The sequence below is a fragment of the Elephas maximus genome, chromosome 21, assembly GCF_024166365.1.
Source record: "Elephas maximus indicus isolate mEleMax1 chromosome 21, mEleMax1 primary haplotype, whole genome shotgun sequence".
NCBI classification, from domain to species: domain Eukaryota; kingdom Metazoa; phylum Chordata; class Mammalia; order Proboscidea; family Elephantidae; genus Elephas; species Elephas maximus.
In genome coordinates, this window is record NC_064839.1 from 69,639,378 (window position 1) to 69,655,025 (window position 15,648).

At 39.1% G+C, this 15,648-nt stretch overlaps 2 protein-coding genes across 8 annotated transcripts in view; one reads left to right on the forward strand and one right to left on the reverse strand.

The window, feature by feature from the left end:
• The window catches only part of SAP30 (Sin3A associated protein 30), a 96,266-nt gene that overhangs the window by 14,289 nt on the left and 66,329 nt on the right, over positions 1–15,648 (forward strand). The window lies entirely within an intron of this gene.
• The window catches only part of SCRG1 (stimulator of chondrogenesis 1), a 40,887-nt gene that overhangs the window by 2,395 nt on the left and 22,844 nt on the right, over positions 1–15,648 (reverse strand). For both annotated transcript variants that reach the window (XM_049863583.1, XM_049863582.1), the window contains exon 2: positions 143–398. In XM_049863583.1, the coding sequence (XP_049719540.1) occupies positions 143–384 (242 nt within the window). In that variant the 5' untranslated portion in view covers positions 385–398. The remainder of the gene's footprint in view (positions 1–142; positions 399–15,648) is intronic.

Genomic DNA, 15,648 nt, shown 5'->3' on the forward strand with positions numbered 1-15,648 from the left:
ATAATTCCAGGAAACAGCTTGGCTTTGAACAGTATTTTTACTGAAAAGTGTGATTAATTTCAGCAAACCCATTATGAAGGTGTCTTTAAAAAAGTTATGTGTATATTTCATAGCAATACATTTTATGATTGTGTTTTCTTACTTTGGGCAGCAGAGCAGTTCGCTGAAATTGCAGTAACAGATCATCTCACATCCCTTCCCATCCCAGAAATGATTCTGGACGTTCACATCCATCTGTGTCAGGTCAGCTACTCCTTCCGGAAGGTTGTGGCAGTTGCCATCTCTGAGTATCTTTCTGTAGCAAGACAGGCGATTTACAGGCATGGCTTGGACTCCTAGCAGTAGAGTTAGCCCAACAGTGACCACAAGTGCCATAAATTTCATTTTGGCTTTTGGCCCTGGGATGGAAGAAAAAACAAAATGTGTCATTATTTGTTTTGCTAAAAAAAAAAAAAAGGAATCCATCTGAACATAAGGTTCTATAGCACTCTCATAAACTCTTGGATAGAAAGAATGGGAATTTGTCTTTTCTATTCTCTTCTTTGAACGTATTTCTCAAAGTGTAGTCTTATGACCACCTACAATAAAAACCACCTGGAATATTTGTTAAAAATCACATGCCTAAACTCCATGAAGAAATATTAAATAAGAAATGCTGTGGGGCAGAAGAACCAGAATCTGCATATAATAAGGACCCAAGTGATTTTTTTTTTTTTTTGTATATTCAGTAGAGAGTAACTGCTTTGTAAGGTGGTATAACTCAGGTAAATTTCTAGAACAAATAGAATTGTTGAGTACAGTGGTTCTTGAGCTTGCATATCTTACATCCTAACAACAACATTGTCAAAGAACCTGGGTCCCACCTTGACAGAAACAAAAATCCCATTTATACTGACATTGACAGATGATAGTCTATAGATATAGTTCACCTAAGTTTCAAAAAAACTCCCAGAATAATTTTTAAGAGCCTCCCTTTTTGGGCAAATTTTTAGTAATGTGAATTTTTACCCCATATAGACTTCTTTATTTTGAAAACAGAGGTTCACATTCCCCCTAATAATCATCTGCCTTGTTCTTGAACACCTGTCATAATGGGAAACCCATTATTTGACTGAGTCAATATATTCCATTGATATAGTTCTAATGTTTTCATTACTGTAAAATATTTTCTGTAGCTTCCTCCCACTGGTCCTAGTTTAAACCTTTGGGGTTGTCCAAACAAGTCTAATTCCTCTTCCAGGAGACAACTCTTCAGGTATAGTATTTGTTAACTATGGGATATTCATTAACTGTTTAATCAGATCTGTCTGGCTTCCATATTTGACATGAATAAATCAGAGGCTCTTACAGAAAAGGAAGAATAGCAAAATAGTGAATCAGAATCCACAGCCATTCAGATTTCATCTGTTGACAGGCCACAACACATCTTCCCTACTATGGAATATTAAAAAGAGGAAAAGACAGATGAATATTATGCTTTGAAAGGAAAGAATATTTTTGGCAGTAAATTTTAACATGAAGTTTTCAGTGGTTAAACACATTTCAAGTGAATCATTTAGGTAAGATAGTGGGTTTTTTAAGTAAACACATTCACCGCCTTTTTTTATTGTGATTTAAGTGAGAGTTTACAGAACAAATTAGTTTCTCATGAAACTATTAATACACAAATTGTTTCATGACGTTGGTTGCCAACCCCGCAATGTGTCGACACTCTCCCTGTGTCCACCCCAGGTTCCCTGTTTCCTTTCTTTCAGTTTTCCCGTCCCTTCCTGCCTTCTCGTCTTTGCTTTGGGGCTGTTATGCCCATTCGTCTTGGATATGTGATTGAACTATGAAGCATGTCCCTCGTGTGTGTTATTATTGGCCCTATAGACTTATCTTTTGCTAAAAGATGAACCTCAAGAGTGACTTCAGTACTGAGTTAAAAGGGTGTCTGGGGGCCATACTCTTCGGATTTCTCCAGCCTTTGTCAGACGAGCAATCCTGGTCTTTCTGTGTGCGTGAATCTGAATTTTGTTCTACATTTTTCTCCCGCTTTTTCTATCTGGAACCCTCTATTGTGATCCCTGTCAGCAGAGCAGTCGGTGGTGGTAATTGGGCACCATCTAGTTGTTCTGGGGCTCAGTATGGTGGAGGTTGTGGTAGTTGTGATCCGTTAGTCTTTTAGACTAATCTTTCCCTTGTGTCTTTGGTCTTCTTCATTCTCCTTTGCTCCAGCCGGGGTGGGACCAGTAGACGTACCTTAGGTGGCCATTCGCAGGTGCACTCACAGCTTTTTTTAACTTGAGAGAGGGAAATTACTTTCATATTCCTAAGAGTTAAAGATTTTCTTTATTTAAGTTAGTCATTATTGACTTTGCTTATATATTTTCTTAGAATTATACATATTCAGTTTAATTCTTACCTCCAAATATTAGTGGAAGAAAAGACAAAAATGAGATTTATTTCACTTTATTTTTTTTTCTGATTGGATGAAGAGTTCACAGTGTTATGTTACATCACAATCCAGCATATATATGATAACACCTTCCCATAAGCTTTTTGCAGACCATAACTTAAGTTTCATATTTTTAAAAATATAATTTCCAGAAGTGCTCTAATTCTCAGTTACTTCAAATTAGGACCTTATCTATACCCACAATATATGCAGTGTAAAAAATAGCCATATCTCATTTCATTTTTTCAGGTTAACCTTCAAAGAAGGGTCACTAAAGCTACAGTTTATTGAGCATTTACTATGTGTCAGGAATCACTACAGCCATTAAGCTTTAAAAAACCTATTGGAGTAAACCCCTACTAAACAGGCAGAGTTTTTAAAACATCTTTGTTGAGGTATAATTGACATACAATAAACTGCAAATATTTAAAGCATATAGTTTGATTAAGTTTTGACATGTGTATACACTTATGAAACCATCACCACAATCAAGAGAGTGAGCATATCCATCATTTCTAAGTTTCCGCGTGCCCCTTTGTAACCTACCCCACTTCCTCCACTCCCAGTCAAGCAACCACTGGTCTGCTTTTTGTCACCACAGATGAGTTTACCTTTTCTAGAGTTTTATATAAATGGAATCATAAAATCTGTATATATATCTTTTAAACTGGTTTTCTTTTACTCAGCACACTTTCTTTGAGATTTATCTGTACTTACTGTTGTGTGTATCCATAATTGACTCTAAATAGTCTGAAACTAAAATGTATTTCTCAATTTCTGGGTTTGTTTTTTGGTCAAAAGTAGCATTTACTCTGGTCAGCTAGCTCATACCTAACTTTAAAAAAAAAAATGTATGTATGTGTATGTTTTTCAGAAGATTCAGTAACGATAGCAACCACCACCTGCCTTCTCTCTAACCTTCCTCTCCAGACCCCTCTCTATGAAAGAGCTGGGAGAAGGAGGTAGAGTTGTATGCTCTTTTTAATCTCAATTTTTCCTAATGCATTCAAGGAATTTTTCTATTATTTTAGGTCTTTGGCATTTTTTCATCTTTTACAGCTTTGATCTTCCTAGTTTTTTTACTCTGAAATCATGCTGTTCTTACTTTTAGTAATCTAGGTAAATTTTGCCTAATTTTTGTGGCTTTTATAGAGTCATGCATTTAGCCAACTTGGACTCTTATTACCGTCATGCTGCTCCTGCATGTTGGTGTAGTTTGTTCCTGAGCTCATTCCACGACTGTTAACTGCTGAAACTTTCTTTCCATTAGATGGCTCTTACTTACAGTCATAAACCTGACACGATATTTTCTTAAGAAAAGTACCTTTTCTTAAAAAAAATAAGTAATACATACTCATTGTAGAAATGGAGAAAATACCAAAAAACATATCTAGAATAAAATTCAACTGGAATACTAACAGAATTTTCGTTAACATTTTGGTGTGTTTCTTTTCGGTATGCCTAGATCAGCTATATGGTTGGTGATGCTGTGAGTTTTCATTGCACCTTCCACATAACATCAGCTTTCTTAAAAGTTTATATTCTTAGCCATGCTGACTCATGTCTTTATCTAGGATTTTGAGCGTGATCCTTATTTTTAGTGTTAAATATTCTTTATTTTATAAAACGATGGTGATTAGAAGCAGTAGATGTTTGCTTTCCTTTATTCTGAGCTTATGTCTTATACACATTGCTGGTTTTCAAAATTCTTTTATGAAATGATAGTGATTGGAAGTGGCAGCTGTTTTCTTAAGTCCCTTAGGGAAAGAAAAAAAAAAGTTGGTAACCTTATTTTAGAACTCCCACTTCTCTTGAATTGTACAATTCAATAATTTTTAGTAAAATCACTGTGTATGATCACTATAATCCAGTTTTAGAACACTTCCAGCACCCTCAAAATTTCCCTCATGCCTGTTTGCTGTTAATCCCTGCTCCCACGCCCAGCACAGGGCAACCTCAGAGCTGCTTTGTGGATAATATAATATGTAATCACTGGCTACCTTCACTTAATGATTTTGAGGTTCTTAGGTGTGGTAGTACATATCCTCAGTTTTTCATTTTCATTTCTGAATAGTACCCCATTGTGTGGATCCCTGGTGGTGCAGTGGTTAAGAGCTTGGCTGCTAATCAAAAGGTCAGCAATTTGAATCCACCAGCCACTCACTGGAAACCATGTGGGGCAATTCTACTCTGTCCTGTAGGGTTGCTATGAGTTGGAATAGACTCGATGGGAGCAGATTTGGTTTAGGTTTTGGTATGGAAATACTGCATTTTTTTCCTTTTACATTGGTTACCAACCCCAGCACGCTCTCCCTTCTCAATCTTGGGTTTCCTATTACCAGCTTTCCTGTCCTCTCCTGCCTTCTAGTCCTTACGCCTGGGCTGGTATGTCCCTTTAGTCCCGTTTTGTTTTGTGGGCCTGTCCAATCTTTGGCTAAAGGGTGAACCTCAGGCGTGACTTCATTACTGAGCTAAAAGGGTGTCTAGGGGCCATACTCTCAAGGTTTCTCCAGTCTCTCTCAGGCCAGTAAGTCTGATCTTTTTTTGTGAGTTAGAATTTTGTTCTATATTTTTCTCCAGCTCTGTCCGGGACTCCCCACAGTGATCCCTCTCAGAGCAGTCAGCATTGGTAGGCAGGCAACATTTAGTTGTGCTGGACTCAGTCTGGTGGAGGCTGTGGTCCCTCGTCTTTAGTTTTCATTTTCCCTTGCTTCCAATGGGGTGAGACCAGTGGAGTATCTTAGATGGCTGCTCACATGCTTTTAAGACCTCGATGCTACTCACCAAAACAGAATATAGAGCATTTTCTTTATAAAATATGTTATGCCAACTAAGCTAGATATTCCCCAAGATCATGGTCTACACAGCCAATTATATATACCACATTTTTTAAGTCGATTCACCAAGTGATGGACATTTGGATTATGTCCAGTTTTTTGGCTAATATAAATAAAGAATAAAGCTGCTATCAATATTTGTGGACATATGTTTTTAGTTCTCTTGGGTAGATTCCTGGGTTATATGGTTTGTGTGTATATATATGTATTTTTTCATTTGTTTAAGTTTTTTCTAATTGTGCTTTAAGAGAAAGTTTACAGATCAAGTTAGTCTCTCACACAAAAACTTATACCTTGCTACATACTCCCAATTACTCTCCGCCTAATGAGACAGCCCGCTTCCTCCCTCCACTCTCTTTTTTCATGTCCATTTCGCCAGCTGCTAACCCCTTCTACCCTCTCATCTCCCCTCCAGGGAGGAGATGCCAACGTAGTCTCAAGTGTCCACCTGATCCAAGAAGTTCACTCCTCACCAACATCCCTCTCCAACCCATCGTCCAGTCCAATCCCTGTCTGAAGAGTTCACTATGTGAATGGTTCTTGTCCTCGGCCAAAAGACGGTCTGGGGGCCATGAACACTGGGGTCCTTCTAGTCTCAGTCAGACCATAAAGTCTGGTCTTTTTATGAGAATTGGGGGTCTGCATCCCACTGCTTGCCTGTTCCCTCAGGGGTTCTCTGTTGTGTTCCCTGTCAAGGCAGTCATCCGTTGTAGCTGGGCACCATCTAGCTCTTCTGGTCTCAGGCTGGTGTAGTCTCTGGTTTATGTGGCCCTTTCTGTCTCTTGGGCTCGTAATTACCTTGTGTCCTTACTGGTCTTCATTCTCTTTTGATCCAGGTAGGTTGAGACCAATTGATGCATCTTAGATGGCCTCTTGCTAGTGTTTAAGACCCCAGATGCCACTCTCCAAAGTGGGATGCAGAATGTTTTCTTAACAGATTTTATTATGCCAATTGATTTAGATGTCCCCTGAAACCATGGTCCCCAAACACCCACACTACTACGCTGGCCTTTGAAGCACTCAGTTTATTCAGGAAACTGCTTTTGGTTTAGTCCAGTTGCGCTCACCTCTCCTGTATTGTGTGTTGTCTTTCCCATCACCTAAAGTAATTCTTATCTACTATCTAATTACTGAATACCCTCTTCCACTCTCCCTCCCTCCCCCCTCTTGTAACCATCAAAGAATATTTTCTTCTCTGTTTAAACTATTTCTTGAGTTCTTTTAATAGTGGTCTTATACAATATTTGTCCTTTTGCAACTGATTAATTTCACTCAGCATAATGCCTTCCAGATTCCTCCATGTTATGAAATGTTTCACAGATTCCTCCCTGTTCTTTATCGATGCATAGTATTCCATTGTGTGAATATACCATAATTTATTTATCCATTCATCCATTGATGGGCACCTTGGTTGCTTCCATTTTTTGCTGTTGTAAACAGTGCTGCAGTGAACATGGGTGTGCCTATATCTGTTCGTGTAAAGGCTCCTATTTCTCTAGGATATATTCCAAGGAGTGGGATAGCTGGATCGTATGGTAGTTCTATTTCTAGCTTTTTAAGAAAGTGCCAAATCGATTTCCAAAATGGTTGTACCATTTTATGTTCCCACCATCAGTGTATAAGTGTTCCAATCTCTCCACAGCCCCTCCAAGATTTACTGTTTTGTGTTTTTTGGATTAATGCTAGCCTTGTTAGTGTGAGATGAAATCTCATTGTAGTTTTGATTTGCATTTCTCTAATGGCTAATGATTGTGAGCGTTTCCTCATGTATCTGTTAGCTATCTGAATGTCTTCTTTAGTGAAGTGTCTGTTCATATCTTTTGCTCATTTTTTAATGGGCTTATTTGTCTTTTGTAGTTGAGTTTTTACTGTATCATGTAGATTTTAGAGATCAGGCGCTGATTGGAAATGTCATAGCTAAAAACTTTTTCCCAGGGTGTAGGTAGTCTTTTTACTCTTTTGGTGAAGTCTTTGGATGAGCATAAGTGTTTGATTTTTAGGAGCTCCCAGTTATCTAGTTTTTCTTCTGCATTGTTACTAATGTTTGGTATACTGTTTATGCCATGTATTAGGGCTCCTAACGTTGTCTCTATTTTTTCTTCCATGATCTTTATCATTTTAGATTTTATATTTAGGTCTTTGATCCATTTTGAGCTCTTTTTTGTGCATGGAGTGAAGTATGAGTCTTGTTTCATTTTTTTGCAGGTGGATATCCAGTTATGCCAGCACCATTTGTTAAAAAGACTGTCTTTTCCCCACTTAGCTGGGGCCTTTGTCAAATATCAACTGCTCATATGTATATGGATTTATGTCTGGATTCTCAATTCTGTTCTTTTGCTCTATTATCTGTTGTTATACTAGTACCATGCTGTTTTGACTACTGTGGCAGTATAATAGGTTCTAAAATCAGGTAAAGTAAGGTCTCCCACTTTGTTCTTCTTTTTCAGTAATGCTTTACTTATCCGGGGCCTCTTTCCCTTCCATATGAAGTTGGTGATTTGTTTCTCCAGCTCATTAAAGAATGTCATTGGAATTTGGATCAGAATTGCATTAAATGTATAGATCGCTTCTGGTAGAATAGACATTTTTATACTGTTAAGTCTTCCTATCCATAAGCAAGGTATGTTTTTCCACTTATGCAAGTCTTTTGGTTTCTTGCAGAACTGTTTTGTAGTTTTCTTTGTATAAGTCTTTTACATCCCTCTTTATTGTTTTAATGTTGTCTTCTTTTACATAACATCGCTATTACTGTGTTTTGAGCATATTTTTATCTTGGTTTGTTTTTTGATTTCCTGTCTGGGTTGACTTCAGATGGCTCAGCCCAGTGTTCTAGTGTTGGGTTGATACCTGTTATTATTGATTTTCTAACGAAAGAACTCCCTGTAGTATTTCTTGTAGCTTTGGTTTGGTTTTTATGAATTCGCTAAACTTCTATTTATCTGAAAATGTCCCAATTTCACCTTCATATTTAAGAGACAGTTTTGCTGGATATATGATTCTTGGCAGGCAATTTTTTTCCCTCAATTTTTTAAATAAGTCATCCCATTGCATTCTTGCCTGTGTGGTTTCTGCCGAGTAGTCCGAGCTTATTCTTATTGGTCTCCTTTGCAGGTGACTTTTCATTTATCCCTAGCTGCTCTTAAAATTCTTTGTCTTCGGTTTTGGCAAGTTTGATTATAATGTATCTTGGTGACTTTCTTTTAAGATCTACGTTATGTGGAGTTTGATGAGCATCTTGGATAGATATCTTCTCATCTTTTACGATATCAGGGAAGTTGTCTATCGACAAATCTTCAACAATTCTCTCTGTATTTTCTGTTATCCCTTCCTGTTCTGGTACTCCAATCACTCATAGGTTATTTCTCTTGATAGAGCCCCACATGATTCTTAAGGTTTCTTCATTTTTTTAAATTCTTTTATCTGATTTTCCTTCAAATATATTAGTGCCAAGTGATTTATCTTCAAGTTCAGAAATTCTGCCTTCCACTTGCTCAATTCTGTTCCTCTTTCTATTGAGTTGTCTATTTCTGTAATTTTAATCTTCTGAATTTCTGATTGCTGTCTATGGATTTTTCCAGCTTATTAAATTTTTCATTATGTTCCTGAATAATCTTTTTAATTTCTTCAATTGCTTTATCTGTGTGTTCCTTGGCTCGTTCTGCATATTGCCTCATTTCCTTCCTGATGTCTTGAAGGGTTCTGTATATTAATCTTTTGTATTCCGCCTCTGGTAATTCCAGGAATGCACTTTTGTCTAGAAAATCCCTGGATTCTTTGTTTTGAGAGCTTGTTGATGCGATCATGGTCTGTTTCTTTATGTGACTTGATATTACCTGTTTTCTCTGAGCCACCTATAAGTTATTGTATCAGTTTATTGTATGTTTGCTTACTGTGTCGTAGCTTCTTGCTTTGTTTTGGTATGCCCAAATGGGTTGCTTGAATGAGCTAGCTTGATTATTTTCACTTTTGGAGCTCTGACATCCTGTCCCCAGATGGCTAAAGCTGTTATCAGGTATATCAGTCTAAGAGTCCATTCACTTTTCTTGTACAAATTCAGCTCAGGTCCAGGTAGCTGATCATCAAGTGTGTGGTACAGGCTCTGTCCTACAGTCTTAAAGGGGCAGGGGTGATTGGTGTAGGTACCAGTATCTGGTTGCAGCAGGGGGTCACATTCTGAACAAGGCAGGGGGCTAAGAAATGTCCCCCATGTGTTTCTTAGGAAAGCGTGTCCCTGATCCCTATAGCATACAGGTGGGTGGGTTCTGCAGATGGACCATGGGCACCCAGTGTTTTTGGTTGTAAGGACTGGGAGGTACGAGTTATCCTTGGACCCTTGTCGTGGGTGGCTGACCTGAGTGGAACTACCGGTCCTTAGGCCCCTGTTGTGGGTAGGTGAGGACCCTGTTTAACAGGCAAAGCAATGTCAAACATCAAATACCCAACTCTCTGACGCACAGATAACACAGTTGGAGTCTGCCAACAAGGGGCTGTTCTCCTGAAATAGGCCCACACAAGTCCTTGCAGAGGGGAAAGGTACTCAAAGGTTACAGACCGTTTATGCCTGGTCAGGAGCCGCTTCTGTCCTGAGCTCCCCCAGTTAGTGAAGCTGGCAAATTATGTTTTCCCCCAATTGCAAATTTTTTCTTTCTCCAATGCTGGGAGGATGGCTCTAGGCACTCAACAGGGCCTATCTCAGGCCCAGGGAATTCAGCTGCTGAAGCCGGCTTGGGGGCAGGGCGGGGTGGGGGGCAGGTGCATAAAATATATGCAAGTACTTATCTTTTGCCTGGAGCGCCGTTATCCTCTGGTTCTGGAGGTTTGAGTAGGCTGTGTGGCTGGCTGCTTCTCCCTGAGGAAACTGCAGCTGAACGCTAGTACCAGCCCCTTGCCGCTGCTCCGGGAATGGTGCCTGAGGGCTCCCTGCGATTCAGGTCCGGTAACTCCTCTCTATTTCTGAACCATCTCTTCCCCTGCCCCTCAGTTTGTTTTCTAAGTTTGTCTTTGATGCTCAGGGGTCCTAGCTTGTCATAAATATACTCATTTCACTTGTTTTTTCAGGTCTTTGTTGTAAAGTGGGCTCACCAGAAGCATCTGTCTATTCTGCCATCTTGGCTCCACCTTATATGTAAATTTTTAAGAAACTGCCAAAGTGTTTTCCAATGTGGCTATACATTTTCATTCATACCAGCAATATATGAGGGCTTTAGCTTCTCTACATCCTCACCAACACTTGAGATTGTCTTCTTTTTTTATTATAGCCATTCTAATGGATGCGTAGTGGCATATCATTGTGGATTTAATTTGCATTTTCATGATGACTGATGATGCTGAGTATGTTTCATGTGCTTATTAGCTGGAATTTGATCATTTTTTAATTGTTCCCTTTAAGCTTCCATCTACCTTTATGTTCCAAACCAATTCTTACTATAAATGGAAATCAGCTCCAATAAAGCATCCACCTTATTTCTTTTTACAATGTGTTTCAGTACTAAAAAAGTATGCATCTGATTGATGATCTATGACCTCACCCACCCTCCACCCACCAGCCCCAAAGCATCGGTAGTTATGGGGTCCTGACCAACAGGCATGGTTAAGCGCTCAAAAGACAGTCTCATTTGCTATGATTTATTTTGTAAAAGAGCACCATTAAAATGTCACCTTTATTTTTAGAAACACTTACTTTAACCTTAGTATAAGTAACATTTGCCTAGAGGTTGTTAAGAAGGAGAAAATGAGATGGCTGGGACAGAACACAGGGAAACTAACATTTATGGACTGGGTAGAAGATAAGTCAGAGAAAGAGATTATAAACCAGAGGAAGGAGACTGAAAAGGAGATACAAGGCAGTGCTGTAATGACAGTACGTAGAAAGGATAAGTGATTGGAAGGCTGAGGGTTGCTCAGACAAACTCACCTTAAAGAATGGTACTAACTGAGGCTTATTCCTCAGAGTGTCTCCACCCTCAGCATGTCAGCTACATAAAAGCAGATGAATTCAGAATCCATATGCAGTACCAATACTTCCTGACTTCTCTTACAGTCTGGGGTCGCTCTTATATACATGATATTCCCACTCAGACAATGATATTTAGCAGTGTTAAAATATCAAGTTACAGGATACCAAGCAAATTTGAATTTCAGATAAACAATGAATAATTTTTTAGGAAAAGTAAGTCCCCAGTATTACATCATTTTCTACCTCTTGAGTTATTTTTGACAATTTGTTTTGCTAAAAGATAACCCATTTTACCTACTTTTAAAAATTACAGTAGAGATATATTTAGTTTTTCTTTTTTATTGTGATTTAGGTGAAAGTTTACAGAGCAAATTAGTTCCTCATTAAATTGTTAATACACAAATTGTTTTGTGACATTGGTTGCCAACCCTGCATTGTGTCAAACACTCTCCCCTTCTCTACCCCAGGTTCGCTATTTCTATTTGTCCAGTTTTCTTGTCCCTTCCTGCCTTTTCCTCTTTGCTTTTGGGCTGGTGTACCCATTAGTCTAATGTACAGGATCTATGAAGCATGTCGCTCATGTGTATTATTGGTGACTCTATAGACCTAATCTCTGGATGAAGGGTGAACCTCAGGAGTAACTTCAGTACTGAGTTAAAAGAGTGTTCGAGGGTCATACCCTTGGGGTTTCTCCAGTTTCTGTCAGATCAGCAAGCCTGGTCTTTTTTTTCTGTGTGTGTGAATTTGAATTTTGTTCTACATTTTTATCCTGCTCTATCTGTGACCCTCTACTGTGATCCCTGCCAGAGCAGTTGGTGGTGATAACCAGGCACCACCTAGTTGTTCAGGGCTCACTCTGGTGGAAGTTGTGGTAGTCATGGTCCCTTCATCCTTTGGACTAATTCTTCCCATGTATCTTTGGTCTTCATTCTTCTTTGCTCCAGCCAGGATGGGATCAGTAGATGCATCTTAGATGGCCACCTTCAGGCTTTTAAGACCCCAGTTGCTTACTCACCACAGTTGGATGCAGAACATTCTCTTTATAGACTATGTTATGCCAATTGAGCTAGATGTCCCCTGAGACCATGGTCTCCAGTCTTCAGCCCAGTAGCTCAGTCTCTCAGGGAGTTTGGATATGTCTGTGAAGCTTCTATGACTTTGCCCTGGTCAAGTTCTGCTGACTTCCTTAGTACTGTGTACTGTCTTACCCTTCACCAAAGTTACCACTTATCTACTATCTAGTTAGTGTTTTTCTCTCTCCACCCCTCCCCTCCCTCATAACCATCAAAAATTGTTTCTTTCTGTGTGGAAGCATTTTTATGTGTTTTTATAATAGTGGTCTCAGATATGTACAATATATTTTCTTATAATTAAGAAATATTTCTTCCTCCACTGAGATCTTTCTATATGCTGCCCTCTCAGCCAGGAATGCTCTTTAGTTAACTGGATTTTTCTCAACTTTCAGGTCTAAATTTAAATGTTATTTCCTTAAAGGCCTTCCCTTAGGCCATCCAATATAAAGTTTCAGCCTAACTCTCTCATAGTACTCTCTATTCTTTTCCGTAATGATATTTATCACAATTTAAATTAGATATTTGTGAGTTCACATATTTTGTCTGTCATTGCTGCATAAGAAAGGGGGAAAGTGAGCAGATCCCACCATTTTCACTAACCGCATAGAAGGATCAGCATGAACCCAATCCCCCAAAATGTTGAAATGGATCCAGTCCTCACCTTCCTACTTCTTCATCCTCATCACTAGCTACCGAAGGAGCACTCTCTCTCCAACTCTAGCCATCCAGAATTGGGTCAGAGCTCACAAGTTAGATAGGTACTGTCCTTCAGACCAGCTGCCCATGTAGCACTTCTATGAGCTTAGCCACCTGGAGCTGGGTCAGAGCTCAACACGTTCTTTCAGACTGCCAGATAGGCAGGCACTAGCCCCTGCTGGCTTTCACTGCCCCTCTGAGTTCAATAGTTTGCTGAAATGACTCACGGAATCTTATGGAGAGTATATCATACTTGTGACTACAGAATTATTACAACCAAAAGGATACAAATGAAGAGATGCATAGGGTAAGTTATGGCAGGGGTCCCTGTTCAGATCTTCCATGTCCCCAGTGACATGTCCTTCTCCTATGTATGGAAAAGACTTCACCAACCAGGAAGCTCATCTGAGTCTCGGGGTTCCAGGCTTTTATTGCCTCCTCACATGGCTGTGATAGATTGTGTCATGCTTCCTGAGGTTTAGGCAACAGTGGGCTCTCAGGTGGTTCCTCTTGGTCTAGTCAGCCCCACTCATTAGCTTCAGGTGTGGTTCCACTCTCAGGAACCAAGACCAAAAGCTAAATTGCTTTTTTCCAGGTGACTTATCAGCTCACATTCCTTTTAGACTGAAGGCTCCGTGAAGGCAGTCTATTTTATTCCTTACCAAATACCCAGTGGCTAATACAATGCTTGGCTTATATTTGTTGAATCGAATGAATGATTCTTCAAAAACACTTTTTCATCCTGGGTAAGAGCCTACAGCAATTTCATGTTATCTAAAAGACTGTGTGAAGTTCTTAGCTGTGAATCCTAAGACCTTCCTTCCACTTCCCCTCCACACCTATCATTCACTACTGCTGAGCTGGCCAGAGAGTCAAACCAGTCATCTCTTCAGTCCTACACATGTGTTTTTGCCTTGGTGTTCCCTCTTTCCTCTCCCTTTTATGTTAATTTCTGACCAAGCCATCCATTAAGAACAAACTTCAGACTCATCTTTTCTAAGAGAAGATGGTGTGAGCTAGCTCACACCACTCTAACAGTTCTCTTGCTCCATGTTCCCATAGCACTTATATATAACCTGCACTATGAGAACTGAGCATTGGCTAAACAATACCTTATCATTGTCAGCATTTTTCATATGCTAGTTAACTATATGGAGAATATGGCTAGTTAACTATATGGAGAATATGGCTAGCTTTAGGTGTGAGGGAGTGAGAAATTCACAGAAAGCCAATTAGCCATTTATTGAATTAGTTATTCCATGAATTTACCTAGAACCAGGAAGGGAGATCCGGAAAGATCATAAAAGGTTTTATGGGACGTGATGAAGAATTTAAAATCATGGAGTATACTGGGAAGCCATTGGGAGATTTTGGCAGGATAGTGATGTGATCTGATTTATGTCTTTAAAAAAAAAAAAAAAAAAAAACACCTGCCTGGTTGCTCTTTGAAGATGCATCATGGTGGGGCAAGAATGAATGTAGGAAGACAAGAAGTTATTGGTGAGAGTTGATGGTAGTTTAGAGTAAAATGTTGCAATGGTGATGGTAATAATCAGATTAGGACTACGTTTTAAAGTTGGAGCCAGTAAGATCTAAGGCAAGAAGGAAAGAATCAAGGATAACTCAGGTTTTTGGCGTTAATGGAGATGCCATTTATTGAGCTTAGGAAGAATTGGAAGGAGCCAGTTTTGGGGGAATCCAAGAGTAAGGCTTTGGACAAGTTAAATTTGAGACGTTGTTTGGACATACAAGTGAAAATGTTAAGTAGGCAGTTGAGTATGAGTCTGAAGGTCAAGGCTGGAGATACAAATTTGAGTTCTCTCGTAGTGCAAGTTATGTATTTATTGGCAGTATATATAGACAACGAAGAGAAGAGAAAAAGACTGAAGCCTGGGGAAGTTCAATATTCAGAGGACTGGAAGAGAAAATACCAGCAAAAAGACTGAGGAGACTGCCAGCATCATAAAGGCCAAGACTTCAAGTTCTACTTCTTTTGCATCTCTCAGACAGCCAGCTTCAATGCTAGAATCACAGTTGGTGTTCAGAAACATTCACTGAAGGAAAGGATGAACAAATAAACTGCTGGAAAAGTAAGTGGGTATTTTGCCATACCACGCACCTCCTCTGACTGTGCCCATGCCAGAGCAGAAAATAACATTTCTGCCACCGTCTCAGGCACATACTAAAATGGAAAGTTCCACACTTGGCAAGCACTTATGGTTTTTTTTTTTTTAAACACTTCATAGATTGCGGATTTAAACTGAAGTCTTCTTTACTGCAGTGCAGAATTAATAGCTTTAACTATTCTTCAGCAAGTGGGAAAATATCTGGATCAGTATGTTCTTGTGGTACATTGGTTGGTTTTTTTCATTAAAGGACACCAACCTTAATCCTTGGCAATCCATCAAGACCATATTTTCAAATGCCAACAGGAGTGAAATTCTCTTTCATTTGAAGTACACGCACTTAAAATTCTTCTTGGAATATACCCAAATTACAAAAGAAAACATAGCCAGAAACTGAAGCTCTGGAGGAATAAGTGAGAGATAAATAGTTATTCACTGGTTCTTTGGATTCAATTTTGTGTAATTAACATTGTTCCTAATGTTGTTTGATACCGTTCATATCCCAATAGTGGTGTAATTTTTA